General features: G+C 36.3%; 1 protein-coding gene across 9 annotated transcripts; it reads right to left on the minus strand.

Annotated features, from left to right (window-relative positions):
• Positions 1-2,971: 2,971 nt before the first annotated feature.
• LOC18446086 (glucose-6-phosphate 1-dehydrogenase 1, chloroplastic) lies at positions 2,972-19,642 on the minus strand. Of its 9 annotated transcripts, none has more exons than XM_020674752.2 (12): positions 19,415-19,642; positions 19,248-19,301; positions 18,898-19,036; positions 17,649-17,875; positions 15,239-15,333; positions 13,739-13,853; positions 12,006-12,211; positions 11,664-11,813; positions 11,342-11,462; positions 5,305-5,534; positions 4,433-4,633; positions 2,972-3,499 (listed from the first exon to the last, which is right to left on the minus strand). In XM_020674752.2, the coding sequence occupies exons 3-12, from the start codon at positions 19,019-19,021 to the stop codon at positions 3,244-3,246; spliced, it is 1,725 nt and encodes a 574-aa protein (XP_020530411.1). In that variant the 5' UTR covers positions 19,022-19,036; positions 19,248-19,301; positions 19,415-19,642; the 3' UTR covers positions 2,972-3,243. The 9 variants fall into 9 exon arrangements, 7 of the variants coding, with proteins under 7 accessions (XP_020530411.1, XP_020530412.1, XP_011627794.1 ...); XM_020674753.2 differs by having other exon boundaries at positions 18,898-18,962; positions 19,415-19,641; XM_011629492.3 differs by having other exon boundaries at positions 19,248-19,306; positions 19,415-19,561.
• Between the last annotated feature and the right edge of the window lie 812 nt (positions 19,643-20,454).

Below are 20,454 nucleotides of genomic sequence, written 5' to 3' on the forward strand. Positions count from 1 at the left end.
TTAGCCCTTGCTTCATATACTGCTCCATTCGATGCCACATTGACCCTCACTTAAAGGGATTACTTTATGATATTTCTTAGTTCGTTTTGAGCTTTCGAGGTAAGTGTTGTAATCCAGGTTTCAGCTTTCAAGCTGCGAGGGGCCCTTAGTTCTATGATTTGTCTTCTGATCAAGTCAACGCACTGGAGAATTGGTATATCTTGTGTTTCTAGAATCCACTTGTTTTATGACTCGACCACATTGGTTGTTACTTGGTCATATCGATTACCCTTGAATTGTGATGTGGGCCAACGATTTGGTGATGTTTCCATGAACCACTTGAATGTCAGAAAGTGATCTAATTTTCATCATCTTATCAAGATACTCTTGATACCTATATGCTCTGATAAAGGCACATACAACTGCCTTCTTAACATCATTAGGTATGTTATTTTCTTCCTTCTTGAAATTTTCCACTAAATGACGCTTACAGAAAGCATGATGAGCATTCTCAAAAACTTAACAGACAGTATCAACCAGACCAGAGTGTCTATCTGACAAAAGAATTATTTCACGATCTATCCCAATAGCAATCTTTAGAGATCCCATAAACCATAACCAGTTATAAGTACTTCGGCATCCATAATTACGAATGCAACAGAAAACATTTGTCCATCCCCATCAAGTGAGTTGACAGTAAGTAAAGTCCCAAGGTATCGTCCCTTTAGTGATGTCCCATCAAGAAATAGAAGTGGATGACATGCATTTTTGAAGCCATGTATTGACCCATAAAAACTTAAGAACAATCAACGAAATCTACTTCCTGGCCATACTTGTCATGTCGCATAACTACCAGTATGTCTCTATCACACGGTTTACATATGTTGGTAACTGGTTGTATGCCTTCTCTTGCAAACCATGTATGTGTTTGATGGTCGTTTCTTTTCCTCGCTCCTTCCAATAAGGTAATTCTAACCCATAATCTTGAGACAAATCACTCATGCTTTCTTTAGCCTTGTAATGCACAGTGTCACTCAATTTATCATTGATTAAGGATACAACAAATTTCTATGACTCTCTTCTCTGTACATCATTACTTGTCCCAATATTGCATGAGTGATTTTTTTTCTATGTTTTGATCCTAAAAACATTCGTCCCGCCAAGTTTCGCAGCATATATCTCCCATTTGTATTCATCATCCTTGTATTTTGACCTTATACGATACCCTTTATTTTTAACAAGACGATATGTGAAATGGTTTGCTATAGCAAACTTGCTATGGGCTTTTTAGAAATCTTCTAAAGATTCAAACTGCTGCCATATCCCAACAAGTGCATCATCCCATGTGCTAAGCAACCTTGCTGCATTCCTTTGTTCAGAGCTAGAGACCAAAGCATTAGAGGATTGTGGGGATTTGACCTCTTCGACTGCTATAGTATTATGTGAAGTACTTCTACCTCTACATTCACTCCCATGAAATACATAGACGAACACTTGATTCTCGCCTTCATAGGCGTTCAACATCCTAATAATATCATCGTCAATGAATAGGTTCACTATAAATCTTCTATCTCTCGGGACAAAATACCTCAGTGATATCAAATGCATATCAAGTGAGAGTATTTTTGCATGTCATCTAACCTAGTTCTACAGTCAGTGAAAAAGGTAAATGCATCACCACCAATATAATCTAAAATCCCATCGACACTTGTTTGGAGTTCTCCACGAAAATGCTATAAATTAAAATACTCTTTCATACCTGGGGCTCATAAATCGAGCTCGGCCTTTCATGGGTGTCGTTTCGAGAGAGTAGTGCTCTATGGGACCTTTGTAGAGACAATGACAGAGTTGTGGGACCTTCGATGAGAGAGAGGGAGAGAAAAACGTGGTGCTTTGTAAGACCTTAGTAGAAAGAGAGATTGAGAGAAAAGCTGAGTTTTTGTCTCAATAGAGAGTGCGGGGCCTTAATAGAGAGAGAGGAAAACTAAAAAAGTAGATCGTAAGAGAGAGTGAGTGGGTCCTTGGCAGAAAGAGAAGGAGACAAGAGCTCACCTCACAAGAGAGAGAAAACCCTTGTATTGTGCCCAATGGGAAAATCGTGAGCTTGGTGAGCCTTGATAGAAAAAGAGGGAAAATCGTGTGCTTGATGGAGACCCGAATGAGAAAATCATGAACCCTAAAGAGTGGGAAAGAGGAAAATTTGTAGTGAGGGAAAAAGGAAATCCTAAAGGAAAAAAAATAGGTTTGAAGTAAAAACATCATGTGAAATAAATGGTTTTAAGGTAAAACATAAAAGGGAGGGTAGTTTAGTCTTTATTTCACCATTTTTTTAGATTGGGAGGTATTAACTAAAAAAGTTGGTTTTGAGGAAAAATATGTTAGAAAAAGTTGGACTGAAGGTAAAATTTCCTAAAAAGTTCATATTTGGGGGTTTTAAACAAATTTCCCAAAATTTATCAAAGAGCACCCATGAACCATTTAGCATTTCACATTTTTTTTTAATTAGATTTCAAAAATCTTATTAAAGGACACATAATTATGAGTTAAATAAGTTGATATTTTGAAAAAGTTTTGATAATAAATGTTAGTTAATATTTGAAGTAGTTTAATACATTTCACAAAAAAAAAAAGGGGTAATATGTGCAACATATTTTATAGTGGGAATCCAACGTTAAGTATTGAGCCAATGAGCGTATGGATCCACATACCCCTAGACTTACAATGCATTTAAGACGCATCAATGTATCACATGTTTTACATGTTCTTATGTTTTAGAGAAGGAAAAAATTTATGTAAGGCATCAACCTTATACTGTATGAGTAGGCTGCACTTAAAAACCCACTAGAAAAGGCTATTCTTATGCTCGAAAACCCTCAAATCGATCATCTTGACCTTGAGATTCATCGACAAGATAAAAAAAAAAAAAGATTTCTAGTCCTAAAATAGTTTATCTGCTTGATCATCACCAATTTTTAAAATTTAAATTTCATAATTGAGGGCAACAATAGATTTTCAAATCATCATAAAGATTCGCAACACCAAAACTGTATTTTCGACAGAGTTTTGAGGAGCACCTTACTTCAATAGCATAACGTTGACACCTTATGCAAACTTCACCCTCTAAAAAAACATAATTTGTTTAACAATGAGATAGCAGAATACGAGGCACTCACTACATACTGACAATGAACAATTGAATAGGTGGGAAATGACCATTACGTGATATAACAGGCACAACACAAAAACTTACAAGAGGTAAGGAAACTATTCTTGACCATCGCTACTCAGGTCACCCCATCTAACATTGTATTTGGCTGCAAGATAATGAGCACCAACAGGGCCTCTACTCCCATAAGGATAGAGCTCAGGTGCTATTTTCTTCTCTTCCAATTCCTTTAATAGAGGACTAAAAAGAGCCCAAGCTGCATCAAGCTCATCGCTTCGAATGAATAGGCGACGCTCCCCTTCAATAGCATCCAAGAGCAATCTCTCATAGGCATCAGGAATTTCTCGTGGGTACCTTTTTAAGAAAAGCCCATTCGGGTTACACTTCAGTTAAAAATGGGGTTACACTTCGGTTAAAGACCCTACGAGATATAATACCTGTTGGTTTGAAACAATATACTAGCAGGTTGCCAACCCTCCAGTGCCAATACAGGATGGTCTGAGGAGTGTTGCTCCTCCATAAAGAGACCATCAATTTTTTCATGGAATAGAACTCCTCCACTATCAACATCAGGCAGTTGAGAAGCATCTAGTATACTGTTCGAAAACTAACAGGTATAATAGACTTTTTTAGTCATTTTGTGAGTTTTCCATCCAACACAGTAAACTGTGCTTTAATATGAACATAGTATACTCACAAATATCCTCTCTTAAAAAGTGTCGCAATCGTATGACAAAATTTCAGTAAGTTTGCTAACACCAAGAGGTCTTCTCCCTTGTTTGCTCAGCTTCCCATAATTTTTATAGAACGATCAAGTTTTGCTTCACTCTAAATTCAAAATCTATAGGTAAATCGATTTAATCTCATTTCCATATTGATTTTTGTGTTTCCATCCAAGGCAGTAAATTGTGTTTTAATACGAAAATAGTATAGTCACAAATATCACTATTTCTCTTAAAAAGTGTCACAAACATATCAAAAAATTTCAGTAAGATTACTTGCTATCACCAAGAGGTCTTCTCCCTTGTTTGCTCTGCTTCCCATAATTTTTATAGAATGATAAAGTATTGCTTCAGTCTAAATTCAAAATCTATGGGTATAGCAATTTAAATCTAATTTCCATATGGATTTTTGTGTGAATTTCCATTTTTCTTTCATAAATGTTTCTTCTTTCTGATACCTTCCCTAGGACAATCAAGAATTTCATACACGAAAAACAAAATTTTCGAAAGCTCCAGAAAATCTCTGAAGATGAGATTCTCACTATTATATTCATGAGGAAATTACCTTGCAGCATAATGAAGATCGAGATTGCTTCGATCCAATCTCATTCCGAGGCCTGGGATCTTGTTGTTGATCTTCAGGTAAATAGTTTCATCGGGTTGTACTCGGATCACTAGCTCATTGGTTGCCTTGTCCAAATCGGTTCCAAAGGTTCGCTTGTACAAATTGCCAGGAACATGCCTGAACTGCACTCTTATTTCTGCACTGTAATCTCATACACAGCATAGAGAACCTCCATTTGTCACAATCTAATCCAAGATTCACATAAACTTAAATTGGTTTTTGATTCTCTTATCGATACTTTGAAAGCACAGGTAAAATAAAAACCCATCAATGCTTTTGGCCATTGTTTATGGAAGGAGATAATCCAATCAGGTTACATAACATGTACTGTATGTCATCATAGCCCTTGATGGTTGGCATTCAACCAAGTACAATTCATCTGCACCATCCATCATTAAGCACATATGTGGCAGTGCAAATAATTGAAAGTGTTTCGTAATATATCTCTTTTGGCTGTAGGCAATTGCCACATTCATGCATAACGGATGATGTCATGCGAATATCACCCAATACGTGCCCTTGTTAATTAGGCGTAGCTGTTATTTTATTTCTATATTAGGGTCATCCAATACCAATGTCCCTCATATTTCCACCATACCACAAACCTTGAGTAAGAGGAGAATGTCTACCAAAGGCTACGAGTTCCTTTGGTAATCTTCAGGGTTTATTAGCTTTATGGGCCCTATCTACAAAGGACTTGAATAGCATTAGAATAAACCATATCTATATATCTTAAATTTAAACCATCTTCTATATAAAATTAAGGGATCTCTTAATATATATCAAAACTGAAAATTTTTGGCAAAATTTACCCTCTTTTATGCAAAGCCTTTCCAGCTTTCATCAAGAACGGAACCCCATCCCATCGTGCATTGTCTATGAAAAGTGCGGCTGCTGCGAATGTTGCAGTGAGACTATCGTTGGGTACTGTGGGGTCATCAGTATACGCTGGATAAGCTTTGCCACCCTTCATGTGCCCCTTATATTGGCCAGTTATAACATCATCGAGTTGCAGTGGCCTCATAGATCGCAAAACTTTCACCTGAAAGAAGCCAGGTCAAGCATACTAATCTTCATCATCATCTCTCCCTCTCTGTCATAATCGTCAATTCCTTTTCTAAATTTCACTCTGTTTTTTTATTCTTTTCATCCCTCATGTATTTACTTTATTTTAATTCCGTTAAAATCTTTGTTCTAAACTTGTTTTCAGTTCAATTTTTCATAATCACTTTGCTGGTTAAATATACAAATTTATTGAAATTAAAGAAGATTACAACAGAGGTAACTACATTGTCATATAACCATAGTGCCAACAGAACACCAGTCAATGGACAATTATCAATGGAATTGAAATGCCACCCGACTATTAATATCAGCACTAGTTAGTCCCTTGATATCCTCCAGGGAGGATTGGGACTCAATTTGGGTTAACTTATCCACTGCTTGATTTACTCCTAGTAAATACGTGAGGAGAGCCAAAATGTTCCATGTAGCAGCTGCAATATAGAATTCCACCATGTCTATATGACAAAGAGCCCCACATTTGGTAGTCATATAGTTGATAAGAACTCACTCTACAAAAAGCAATTTTTCGTAGCAATGTTTTAAAACCCAGATCGGCCAGAGGAACGAGTCATCCAAGAAACCGGTCCGCATTGGCAAATAGCCGATCCACATTGATGATCTGACCAATTCTCAGTGGTGAGAATCGGTCCATAAAAAAAGGGGAAAAAAGAGATAAAAAATACATTTAATTAATAAAAATCTAAAGCATGGGAACCGAGCAAATCTGGCCGATCTTGATCACCTGGCCCCCAAACAGCATTGCCGATTCTCTGACACAAACCGTCGATCCAGCATAGATTGAGACCGGTTCCCAATATCTGCTAGGAACCAGTTCATCCTATGCTGATTCCTGCTCCATATCGGCAATTCCCAATCCAGATCAGGGGTTTTCAATCCTTGGTTGAGAGATTTTGCCAAAACCAGCGATTGAATAGGAGCCTTCATTTCTGCTTCAGAACCATCCAAAAAACCACAATAAAAAACCTCTAATTAAACACCCTCCATAGTCCCTACTAACCCCAGCACGGCCAGAGAGTCCTAAAATTGTGATCAAGTAACCATTTTAATTGAGTTTGACTCTGTAGTCTAGTAGTCAAATTCATTGCACCTATGTAATATCTGGAGATTTACTTATGTGAGGACAAAGTCCCCCAACTCTCAATTAGAAATGTCTCTCTCATGTGGAGGTCCTTGGTTGGGGTCACACCAGAATTTTAGCCACCCATTACATAATTTTTTTTTAGAACCACCTCAGACATTAAAACCGCACCTTCATATCTTGTTTTATTCTGAGCCAGCCAAATTTCTCAGACCGCAAAAGGAACGATGAAGCAACTTACCATTAAGTAGGCTTGAGGATTCAATGGAGTAATTGCATCATTTTGTCCATTACCATTAGGTACGGCCATCCCAAAAGTCACGCTAGAAGAAAGCAGACCAACAAAGAAACAGGACAATTTCAAAATAGGTGATCAAGATCCTCTTCACCATTATGGCATAAGTAACACCAAAAAGCTAAGGAAACCTCCTTTACCCGTGCCATAGAGTCAACCACCAGTTTCCCATATAGAAGCTTTCACAATTCATACAAAAATCAAGTTCTTCATTGGAGCATAAGGGAACTAAATCCATTTACACCAACTCACTGGGGTGCAATTGAAACACACCAAATTCCAAGTTGACTGTTCACCGAGTTTGACGACTCCCAAATAAATCTGTCCAGGAAAGCCATTAGAGGAAGGAGAACCTTTTTAAAATGGAAATTGCTTCTTGAATGTCAGGCAAGGAAACCCTTTGGTGGATTCCACTGCCGACCTTGCCCCCCAACAAACTCAGCAACCATGATATTTAAGGGAACCTGATTTATTGAGGCCCTCCATCTCCAGATACTCCATATGGAATAGGATAAAGCAGTAGGTAACACCTCACAAATGCTCCATCCCAAATAATTTGCCATATCTTGCATGTCACACCTAATGCATTGCGATAAGAAACCTAGGTGTGTGTGGTTTTTGCGGATTTTCCAATTCTTGTTGCATATTCCCTGCTACCATGCAAGAATATCCTGCCATTACCTGTTAGTAAGGGAAATTAATGAAATCAAAACTATGGGAGTTTCAGCTCTACATCTAATGTTGATTGATCTAAAATCCTAGCAATATGGTTTTACATCTCTACTGGAAAACTATTGTAGCCCCAACAAAGTTTTTTGGTTCCATGGCATATTATCCAACCCTGCATGAACTTAGTTGCATAGTATGTAACGGACAAGGCAATTCCTTAAACTCATATGTTGAACGACGATGCACTGTTGTCCTATGTTGCTAACTGTTTTATATTCTTTTGGGGACCTGTGTCTGTGCCCTGAAAATGGCTCTGATATGGAAAGTTCATATTTCATCTCTAGGTCACCTAGGGAAATATGCGGCGATCCACTGGTAAACTGCTCCATACTAGATTGCAAAACTAAAGTTTGGCCAACCGAACTCCTTCCAGGTTTCTTATAAACCAAACAGACTCGAAATAACTGGCTTCCAATACTATGAAGCGGCTTTCAACAGTACAGATCAAGAATACAGATAGCTGCAACTGTGGTACAAAAGCAAAAGGACTCACAAGATCCATGTTGGGTACAAAGTACAGGCCTACTTTCAGACCCCAGCGATCCGCATAGGATGGGGGACCATTTAAACCATGACATTGGATTTCCCAGCCCCTATGAAGAAAGGCTTCCAACACACCATTTTGTTTCCCTCTAAGGTACATATGATCTATCTGGAAGACCAGTAATGCCCCTCGTCCTCCAATTCTCTCGGATTTCCAGGATGAGATGAAACAGCATCAAACCCATGGAAAGTCACTTGACTCCCATATCCAAGCTTTGGAATACCAATGCCAACCCCCAAGGACTCACACTGGAGAAGCACCTGGAATAGATGACATGATCAAAGACAATATGAAGTGGGAAGAAGAATGGAAGAAATATAAAGGGGGTATGACCCACCAGTCCCAGAAATGGGTTACCATGCAGAGAATCAAAGTCAAAGATAGGGGCCATAGGGACGCCTTCACACGCTTTGATTCTGGTTCCGACTACAATTGTATAAGTGCAGACCTAGACCTGGCAGCTTAGTGCAAGAAATGTGCAGAGCCACAGTCCGTCGATCAAACTTTTGAATCCCTTGGATGGTCTGCAACACCCATGCCTGCAAAGGAGAAGTGTGCCCAAAGCTGGACTTACTAATGATGCCCAGGATCAGGTGCAACTTTCTCATAAGGATTCCTTTACTGTCACTTATCCAGTATGCTGAGAGGATAAAGAAGGGTTTAACGGAAGGGAAAAGATGTCGTCCTCCATTTCTCCATGCCGATGCGCCCTGCAACCAGGCAACTGCAGAAGGAGAGTGGTGTGCATGAGGTAATTGCCAGTGCACAACAACAAATACCTCATCTGTGTATTTAGGAGCAACTCCAAGAGCCCTATTGTGAAGCACAAATCACAAAAGTTCGAAAGTGTTTTGAGGATATTCTCTTCTCTCTTCTCCCTAAACCCCAAAACCTTCAAGGAAAGACATACATTTGACTTTCAGCTCCAATATGGAAAAACATTTCAGAGAGAAATATCCTAAGTCATGGGCAGGGCAGATGCCTTTGTAAGCTAAATCAGAGGGAGATTGAAGATCTCCTGGCGGAGGTGCTCATCAGGCTAAGTAAGGGCCCCTGGTGCAGCTTTCTACAAAAGCAAATACAATGAACACGGGAGAGGTATTCCAAGGCTTGTGATTTACTAAAAGCCATTAAATGATGCCCTGGATTGGATCCAATACCCAGTGCCAAACTCTGACGGGCCAGTCCATAGGGTATGGAACTTGAATAAATTTGACACTAGGTCTAGCTTCTGGCAGGGCAAGATTTCTGCGAAGGTTAGGTAAAACTGTAAAAGACTGTTTTCTCAAAAAAAAAAAAAAAAACGTAAAAGACTGCATTTGCTGTACAGATGGGGCAGTACGAATGGTGCATCATACCATTCGGTTTCAAATGTGAACCCTGGAACTTAGAAAGATTCATGAATGAAACAATTGAGCTCTTCATCAGCTTTGCCATTGACTATATTGTCCGCATCTTCAGCAAAAACTTGGAGGCACACTTCAACTAGTTAGAGACACTTCGGATGGAGATTAAATTAAAAATGGGATATCCTAGTCAGCCAAAAAGATGTTTTTTCAAGAAGAGGTAGAATTCCGGGCAAGAAGATAAAAGATGGGAAAATCCAATTCAAGAACCACAATGCAGAATTTGCATCCAAGTTTCAGATCAGAAGCAGGAGAAAAAGCAGTTCCAGTGAGGCCTTGGGTGCCCAAAATATCTTTCATAATACATAGATTTTGCCAAAGGAAGCTACTCATTGATTTCTTCAGAATAGGGACGATAAAAGTCAGGCCAGACGACCATACTGGAACAGTCAGCGAGGTTAAAGAGAGCCTAGAAATGACCCATATTCGCCTTACCTCATGATACAAAGAAAAAGATCATCAAAATAGATGAGTCTGGCACTGGTTCGGTGAAGCCCTGAAACAAGTAACAGATGATGGTAAGTCGTTTGGTTTGCTCTGAAGATAGGGAATGATATCCTCCAATCAGTAAAGAGATATTAGCAGCAATGAAAGCAATTCTGAAATTCAAAATGTATAACCTTAAACAACCCTAAACAGTAGTATCTGGATGGATGGATATAGACTGATCCCTATAGATAGTCCCCCGCCCCATGAGATATACAGACTTTTACCCCCATAAAGACAGCCCTTCCCGGCCTTTCTTTCCTCATCATTCACAATTGAACTGATGATCGGAAGGGGTATTGCGCTGAGTGGCTAAAGGAAGGCAATCACGATGAGGCCACAGCACTGTGGACAAAAAGGAAATACTCACATTGAACAAATGGAACTAACACCGTAACCTAAGGTCATCCTTTCCTGTGTGTTATTCTGCTCCAAGAAAGCTTTCTTGTTTTTTTCCCTGTCATCATCATCACCAGGTCGGCTATTCATGAAAAGTTGTGGAAACGTTTTATGATAGCTGTCTACTTAGCACAATCCTCCTCCTTTACCCGGGCCTTGGGACTGGCATGACAGGCAGGGGGCTGGCCAAGGCAGAGTTAAACCACAGTGGCCCTTTCCAACTCAGTTCTAAATTCAACAAAAGTTATAGCAGAGTTAATAGGAACTGAATCTCGAAGTTTCTCTAACTGGGAGGGAGCCTGATCTTCTGTGTGAACTTAGTCAGAATAAAAAATAAGAAGAGTTAGTAAATACGAGAAAAAGCCAAAGTCAAGAATATTTAAAGTGAAACTGGGTGAACCAGTTAACTATCTCTTAGACCTTGAGATGGGTTCTCAATCCTAAGCTTCTAAGCTCTCATCATCGCAACACCATGTATCTAAAATATATGGGACAATTCCCCTTTGTTATATTTTCTTTCTGCATCTCGTAACTCTTTGTATGGGGTACATGCTAGTATCAAATGAACATACGCATTAAATAAATTGGCAAGCATTCCTATGAATATTATGTTTTAGTGATGATCAAGATCGAAACATGCAGTACATATTTGCATCTGGAAATCTAAATTTCTTTTTCCCTGAGGCTAATTTCACTCACTCTGTACATAAATTAGAAAATATATCATTCACTTTTTTTATATTTTGGTAAGTTACAGTCTAAATGTATCATTTACCAAAGAAATATAATACAGGAATCTAAACAAAGTTAAATCCACACATAGTACCTTTTCATTCCTTATATCCTCTGCATCCAAACTGACTGGTGTTTCCATGGCAAATAATGCTAAAATTTGGAGCAGATGGTTCTGCATTATATCACGAATGATCCCATAGCTGTCAAAATACCTGAAGAGAAGGGAGAGAGAGGCAGAGAGAGAGAGAAGAGAGGACGAAAGGGGGGTCGGGGAGAGGGGAGACAGAGCGAGAGTTCAAATCCTAAGCCAAATGAGATATACCACACACCTGAAAAAGAATATAACCAGCAAGAGGAAATCATCAAAACAAAAGAACCAAAAAGAAGAGAGGTAGACAGAAATTAGATCATACCCTCCTCGACCCTCGGTTCCAAAATCTTCAGAGAATATAAACTGTACATTTCTTATATAATTCCTTGACCATAGAGGCTCAAAAACAAGATTAGAGAAGCGCAACACTGAGAGATTCTCAACAAGCTCCTTTCCCAAGTAATGATCAATCCTATAATGCACAATATGAAAACCAATGTTAAAAATATATCTGAAACCCACTCAAGAGAGAAACTTCAGCCCTTGCTTTGAACTTAACAGTATGTCCAAGATCCACCAAGATCCCATTAGAGAGAATTTTCTTGTTTCTTCTTATAATTACCAGAGAGAAATTTCAAAACCTAGGTTTCAACATAAAAGCTACCTGAAAATTTGGTCCTCATTTAAGTAAAGCTTTAAGCATCTAGTGAGCTCTGCTGATGACTCTGAGTCACGGCCAAATGGCTTCTCAACAATGACCCTTGTCCATCCAGTGGAAGAAGAAGCAGAATAACTAGCACATCTCACCACATCCACAAATATATTTGGAGGAATCGACAAGTAAAACAAGCGGTTTGGTACTTTTCCGACCTGATATGATTAAATTAGACCAAGACGAGAAATAATTGCAAATTCACAATATTCATGATCTCAGGCACCTACACAACTATTTTTGTTTTATGTATAAAGACATGCATGTCCCATGTGTTGTCCAAAAGAGAATGTTTGTCTCCTTACTATTCCTTATGTATACAATATAAAAAAAAAACATCTTATTCTACAAATGGATAGTTCAGTAGTTTCAAATCTTTTACAATTACATGTATGTGTGTGTGTGTGTGTGTGTGTATGTATGCATTTATGAATGTAGATAAACTAACGATCAGTCTTGACCTAAAATGAATAGTAGTTTACATCATGCTCCCAGCCATAAGATCTTAATCAGATGATCGAAATGCATGTTATTACTTGAGTTCTAATATTTTCTCTATAAATCGGTTTAATATGAAACTTTAGGCATATGTACTAAAGACCATCATGCACAATATAAAAATATAAAAGTATTTTCAAAATTTAAAAATGACCAATTTACCACTATCATTTTTCATGGGTAATTGTGAAATATTTGTTTTATATTTTTTTCTTGGGCACCATATTATGCAGTACACGTACAAAATTTCATCTAGATTTTATTTCTAGAGAAAAGATTAAAATTCAAGTAGTAACATACATTCTCCACCATTCGATCAAGATTTGACAGCTGGAAGCATGATCTAAACTACTATTCATTTTAAGTGAAGACCTATTATTAGCTTTATCACACACACACATGCACACATGAAAATAATTTATAAAAGGTTGCAACTTTACTTGTAGAAGTAAGATTACAGTAATCTACACAATCCATTTTATTTGGATGGTGTACATTTGACAATGTCTTAAAACACATACTATGTTTTTACACTGACTCTAAGATGTGTTAAATCTACACTATCCAACTAAAATAAGCAATGTCAAACATCGTAACCATACTTTTACAAGTGAGGTTACAAACATAGAAACAATTTTATACAAACTACAGCATAGACACACCCACACACATTCTAGGATTCAAGTAGAATAAGAATTGCATTTCTAATAACAATAACAATAGAAGAAATACTACTACTACTACTACTACTACTACTACTACTACTACTACTACTACTACTACTACTAACAATAACAATAACAATAACAATAACAATAACAATAACAACAACAACAACAACAACAACAACAACAACAACAATAACAATAACAATAACAATAACAATAACGATAACAATAATAATAATAAACAACAACAACAACAACAACAAGGACAATAATAATGATACTACTAATAAAAACAACAAAAAAGAAAAATAGCCCTCTGGCCAAGATTTTTACGACCTCAAATTTTTCAACTCACTAATCTTTCGCACGGTTTTAAAATCCTTAACTAGGTATTTTGACCTGAGGGCTAATTTCCACATTATTAGTCCTCTTAAAAACAACAACTACAGTAATAATGAACATAAGACAAGAAAGAAACATAAAGGCGATGCATGGCTTCAATCATAGGAGACCCAACACCTCTTTTTCCCTTAGCTTTTTGTCCAACTCTGCAAAGTTTTCCTCAGAATTGTATTGGCCAGAATGATAGAAACATCTCTTTAGAAATTGCTCCATCTTGTCACCACAATTTTCCCTGAAAAATGAACAAAATAATCTCCATCATATGATAGACAACAGAACAAAAGCTGAAACATTGGGTAAGCATTGAATAAAACCATTATAATCCAAATGTATATCTTTATACAGGACAACATACTGACTGTAGCCAAATTTGTTGGTTTTTCCAATACTCGATTCACCTGCTTTCGCTCTTACAAAATATTGCCAAAGAATAGAATGGTCTGTGACTGAATAAATGCTTGCTTCCAAGTAGGAAAAACTTGCTAAGTTGACTCACTTAATGGGCAAGCTTTATAAATGAAAAATCGGGGATGCCTGAGTTTTTTTACTTTTATATAATTTATTTTCGAAAAATGTTTATATAAGGTTGCAACCTTACTTGTAGAATGTGGTAGTAATCTACGCCGTCCATTTTATTTGGACAGTATAGATTTCACGCTATCTTAAAAGACATTACTTTTTCACTATCTTAAAAGACATGTCAAATCTACCCCGTTTAACTAAAATGGACGACAACCTTACTTCTATAAGTGAGGTTGCAACCTTATATAAACCACACCCCGCATTTTATTGGGCTCTTCTAAGCAAGTAGCATTGTGGAATGTTTGATTGATGAGGTTCAATTCCAATAATAGATACATTATTTTTTAATTGTCCCGCAAAATTTTGAGAAAAAAATCCCCGAGTTTTTCTAAATCAATGTTTGACTCAGTGAGTCAACTTGGTTTTGGCAGTGACCAAGTTGAAAACTGAGTTCCAAGTTTTAAAAAACAAGGCTCATAGAGGCAATGTACCATTAGTTGTAAACAGCAAACCTCTCCGCGCAGAACTTTATTAATTCCTCATTCAATATGGATAGAGAAACCAACAGCAATATATAAAGACTAGGTGGAATGTTAATATTGAGAGAAGGAATCCCAGCAAGTACAAGGTTCCTATTACTAAAGAGGCCTTATCATCTATCTCTGATCAACACCTCATGCAATGCATGTGAAGGAGATTATACTCAAAGTAAGAAATGAATCAACAATCCAAATAACTCAAATGAATGGCAAATTTTGTAAATTTAGCTAGCAATAGACAAACTCTTTTTGTCCATATCAAGGAAATATCATAATGTCAAATGATAACCAAGCATTGGAAACATCACAGGAGAGAACATACAAAACATAATGGCATACAAAAGATATTGTTCAACTACTTTCAAGCAAAAAATAATAGCATACAAAAGATTTAAGTAGCTCTGAATGAAAAATACATATAATAATTGCATATCAAGGATATTGGTCAACAAATTTCAAGAAATGGGCATCTGGGTGAGTGCATATGCAACCATGTCGTTAGTATGTGTTCATCAAATAAAACACCCGAAGTGAATAATTAATAACAAATAGTTACCTTTGATCAATTCTGCAGGTAAGAGTTTTGCTAACCATTGTTCTCAGCTCCTCATCAGTCATCTTACTGCGTGCATAGCCGAAAACAGTAAAGTGCTGTTCAAAAGAATAAACAAATATTGTAGGGTCAAACATACTAACCAGTCTACTAAACCAATGTTATCATATTCACTTCATTTTAGCCAAATAGGTGAAAGATTTCAACTTCAGAATCAAGACCAGGCATAGCTAAGCCTGTATTTTTTGGTTTGTTCTCTGGGCCACTTTGAACAGTTTGGCCATGAATGTCCCTTTCAGTCAAAGCCAACATTTAGATTAATAACTGCCTACTCAATATTCTTGTGCTCTTTTAATTCCAAGCAAAATGGTTGGTGCTCTTAGTGGCAGAAAAATAGGTCATTTAACCCCCCTGGTCTCTATTTCGACCCGGTCAGGATATAAAGGGTCAAACCCTTGTTCCCTGGTTCATAAGTTCTTTCAGAAAATTAAGACGCTCCATCCTGACAAGATTCATAAAACTTCAAGCGGCTACATGCAAAAGTAATGCCAGTGATTGAAATATTTATTATGACAAAATCATGAAGAGATTTAGCGTATCCCAGTTATAAACAAGAAGCCCCCAGTAAGAATATTGTTGCCGACACAAATGGCAATGGTAACCATTATTAAGTGAAATAAATATGAAAAACTGTACAAGACAGTGGGAACTCCTAGGGGACATATACAGTCAAGAACATAAGGCCAAGAAATGTTTAGCCCCCAAAAAAAAGATCTCTTGGTTTCAGGATCAAAGAGGAGTTAGGAAGGTTGGAGGTGAAATAAGCAAAACTGGAAGAAGGAATGGAAAATTAAAAGGTTTTTTTTTTGGTCCTTCAGACAAGGCTTGAAGCAAACCATGCATATATCATAAAGAAAACAATATAGCATATAGCATTAAAACAAACGAATGATCAAGTTGATAAAGCAATTACATGACCTGTGTACAATGCCCCCATCCCTGCCAATTAACTTTAAAGATAAGTAGTCAAGACAATATGGTAGTGAATACATCAAAGGAGAAACATAATTTTATGATGATTGCACAATGGCAGAATCATAACCCCGTAAATTTTCTTTCTTTTTGCACCAAAGGGCCTGTTTGTCAAGTTTTAGATGCAGTTGAATTAGCAAGAGTTCTGAATATCACTTTCGATCATTGTGGATTCTCAAACTATTGTTCAATTTTTTATTTTTTTTGAGCAAGTAAAATATTGTTCAGTTTTAACAATGGCAGCTAATTAAATGGCTGCAGGAAGGTAATGAGTTAGTATGAGTCATTTTATTGAGCCCAGGGCTGGACATTAGATAGATGTAATAAAAAAATTACGACAAAGTAAAGACCAATAATTGGAGAGAAGAGAACCATGTGGCCGACCCTCTCGCTAGGGAAGGAGCTTAGAGTTCTCCAGTTTTGGGGTTCTTGGTCTTAATTTCTATAATCAATATGATGCATAATAGATAAGGCCTAAAAACTTACCATGTTATGCATATCAACAGACGGGTGCAAATCACTAAAAGATATAATACCCAAAGAGAGTTAGTCTATTGTCATATCACAGGCAACACAATTTAAACATTGAAAAGTCTTCTTAGATCTGAAACAGCACTAGAGAAAATATTTACATTTGATATGGAACGGCCAACTCAAAATTTGGATTAAACAAAATAAGACTGAAATTACAGAGTTAATTATGATGAGTTTACTCTCAAAGGATGTTTTTTCTTTGCATCGGGTTCTTCGGCTCTTTGGCTGAAACAGGTTTGCTTGGAAATCCTTCTATTGGAATGATTGACAACATGACTATATTATGATCCACAGGAGTAAATTTTATAAACTTTTAAACCCAAGAAAATGGTAATTCATAATGATATAGACTTGATTGTATTCTGATATAGGAGTACACAATAGATCATTCGAAATGGTTAAAGACTTTATGCACATAATTATGGCAAATGTGAATGAGAAATTCTGAATGCCAATGTTTCAGGAAATGTACGAATGATTTTTGAATTTTCATTATCTGACGGATCTATGGAACTAATGATGTGATTAAAATGCAAATGCAGATGATTTTAGGCTTTAGACGTATTATCATGACTTCTATTTCTTCCCCTTGGACGTCTATTCATTTTCTGTTTCCTAATGTTTTGAATTTTGAAATTATTATAATCTTTAAAAGAAAAAGAGTCTTCCCCAGAAGCAACCAAAGCATCAAAGATCAAATTTTCCTAAGTAGAAATCTGTTCAAGTCAATCTGAACATTGCTTTAAACAATGAAATTCCTATTCTAGTACCAAACCATTTTTTACAATCAGTCCTAAGTAATTGATGGGTTTTGAAAGCAAGAAAATAGCAAGAACAGAAATCAAACCTTTGGGAGAAAGCCTTCATAGTAAAGAGCGAACAATGCAGGAAAGATCTTCTTCTTTGCAAGATCACCTGATGCACCAACAACTGTTATACTAATAGTAGATTCCATTACACCCTTTCCAAAATTCACCCCTTCAGGATTCTCTTCTGATGTTGAGAGTGGTCGTAGTTCTCCAATAGTTGATTTCCCCGCAAGAGGTCCATTTGCAGGGGTATTTGTTGCCAAGCCTGCACCACTGACCTCTTGTAAAACCCACAAAAAATATCTGATTTTATGCAGCAAGAGAAAGAAAATCACAGAAACTTTACTAAGCACCCTCATAATAAAAATGCATCCAGTAATCAAAATAACTCAATATAAATAACCAATTATTAATAAGAAACCAAATGAGGAAAATTCAGGGACGAAAAATGTTTCCATTATCATGGAATCTCAAAGTACAAGACAATATGATAAATGCAGTACGAATTTGGTAGGGATCATCGGAGTTCATTACCCAGAAAGATATCACAAGCATGCATATCAATAAGAAAGAAAGGAATGATGAGAAGTAAGGAATCTCAAATATTGTACAGGTAACAAAAAGAAAGAAAGGAATGATGAGAAGTAAGGAATGTCGAATATTGTACAGTCATATCATACATTATCATTAACTAATCGGTCATCTACAACAAAACATCTATACCAAAATCCAGCCAATAATGAATATCCATGACTCCTAAAAGTAAAGCATGGACAAGAAGAAAGGCCTCATCGACTAAGAGTAAAACAACAAAAGGAAGGGAAAGATGTACAAGACAGATGTCTGATGTCAAATAACTAAATTTTCGGTTAAAAACACCAAGTAACTTCATTGACCAATAGGAAAACTCACAGAACGAATAGACATACAAAAAAAAAATCAAATAAAAAGCTATAATCAATAGTGAAAAACCGTTAGGGTGCAACTACAGTTCGGCAAAAAAAAACAAAAAATCCCATAACCCAGATTATTCAATAAAATAAAAGCCTGAAACTCGCAATTACAAGGCTTACTAAGAAATCCACTTCAGCAATTAAATGAACACAAGAGAAAAGGCAATTTTCTCCAAAGTTTAGAGAGAGAAGCACATAACATTAACCAATTCTTTTTCAGTTTAGACACATAATCGGGAAGAAAGAACAAAGGAAGAAAACCCACTATCATCAAAAGATCCAATTACCAATATAAATTAGAAAAAAAATGTAACTAATTCAAGAAAAAGGTTACCATCTTGCTTGAAAAGAACCATCACAGATGACCCATTAGTGGTCTTGCCAAATAGCTTCCTTCTCCTGTAGAATTTTGCAGAAACATGGAATAAATGGACCGAATTTCTCCTATTTGGCCACATTGATTTCCATGAAAGCTGCTCACATTCAAATGAGGAAGGTGATAGTATTGTAGACAACCAAGAATCAAAGGAACACCTAGCCATCATAAGCTTAGAAGGAGAATAAGGGAACCCAGATTTAAGAATTGATCTAAATTTATCAGAATGGTTTTCTTCAAAGTTACTTCTTGAGAGAAAGAGAGTTCAGCTACTGCAACACTGTGAGATTTTAGAGAGAGAAACACACCTCCTTAATTCTTGGAGTGGATTCTTCTTTTCCAATACTCCAAGGATCCAATTTCTACTCTATACGGAAAATAAAATCTAGTGAGATAAAATTGTAGTGAGAGAAACTTGAAGAAAAGCATTTGAATAAAAATGAGGAAATATGTTTGGTTTGGCATTTGGATATACCAAAAGTTAAGGATGGCCTTTCTGTGGGGGCAAAGTTAACCAATCATTCATGGAAATAAATACAATATCTGAAAACAACTAATAATAAAATAAGGGGCAGTGATTATGTATACTAATGTAATGCAACAACTTTCAAAAGCTACGGTGAACCATTTGTTTAACCCCAGTTTTTAAATATACATTGTTTCCAATCCAATGAACAATCACAAAAGAGAAAAATTTGAAAATGGATGCAATTTTCATTAGGATGCATATGTAGGTGTACATGTAAAGTGCACCTTCAAATTTTATCATGATATGTAATTGTGATGTAAAATGTTATTAGAATTATCTCAAAATCTATTTTTATATCTAATTATAAAATTTTAAATTTCAAAAATAGTTAAAATCAAATAGATCTATAAACGTATGAAAATCTTGAAAATGGACGGTATGGATAATATGTTGTAAAATGTACTATTTCTTAAATTTAAAATCTTTTTATTTTTCATAGTCATATATCTCGGTGTCGAGATGATCAATCAATGAGATTTTCAACATTAAAACTACCTTTTCTGATGGATTTTTGAGGGGCATCCGTAGTTCTACATTATGAGGTAGCATCCTTATATAAACTTTTTCTTTCGAAAATACACCCTATAATATGTTTTTTGAGCGCAACTAATATAGGCCATTTATTTAATGGGATGCTTAGATCAAGGCCTTATAAGGATTTTTTTATTATTTTCAAAATTTTTAGATTGCTTTAGTATCATTAGATTAACACTGGTAGAAATAAAAAATTGATTTTGAATTTGTAAAGGTCTAGATCTTGAAATTCACGAAATAGATGGTCGAGATTCATTATTGGAGGGCACTCATTTTGACCATATCTAAAGTGCAAATTGAATTTATTTTTTTTGGTATTGATTATTGGGATGCAAGGAGTGTGTGTGTGCAGAATTTGGGATCATACAAATGTATTTAAATATGGTTTTCTAGAAATATAGTTGCATTATATTATTATACAACCATTGCATGAAATCATTACCCTAAAATAA

Source organism: Amborella trichopoda, chromosome 10 (genome assembly GCF_054954075.1).
Source record: "Amborella trichopoda isolate Santa Cruz 75 chromosome 10, AtrichopodaSantaCruz75HAP2 v2.0, whole genome shotgun sequence".
Lineage (NCBI taxonomy): Eukaryota > Viridiplantae > Streptophyta > Magnoliopsida > Amborellales > Amborellaceae > Amborella > Amborella trichopoda.

Excerpts from the sequence above, each read along its gene's own strand:
- LOC18446086 (XM_006856227.4), bottom strand. The coding sequence starts at position 19,108 with ATGATGGCTAGGTGTTCCTTTGATTCTTGGTTGTCTACAATACTATCA. Across the intron at positions 17,876-18,897 it reads GGTTCTTTTCAAGCAAGATG|GCTTGGCAACAAATACCCCT; the intron begins GTAACCTTTTTC and ends TCAGTGGTGCAG. Across the intron at positions 11,463-11,663 it reads GGAACCGAGGGTCGAGGAGG|GTATTTTGACAGCTATGGGA; the intron begins GTATGATCTAAT and ends CCTTCTCTTCAG.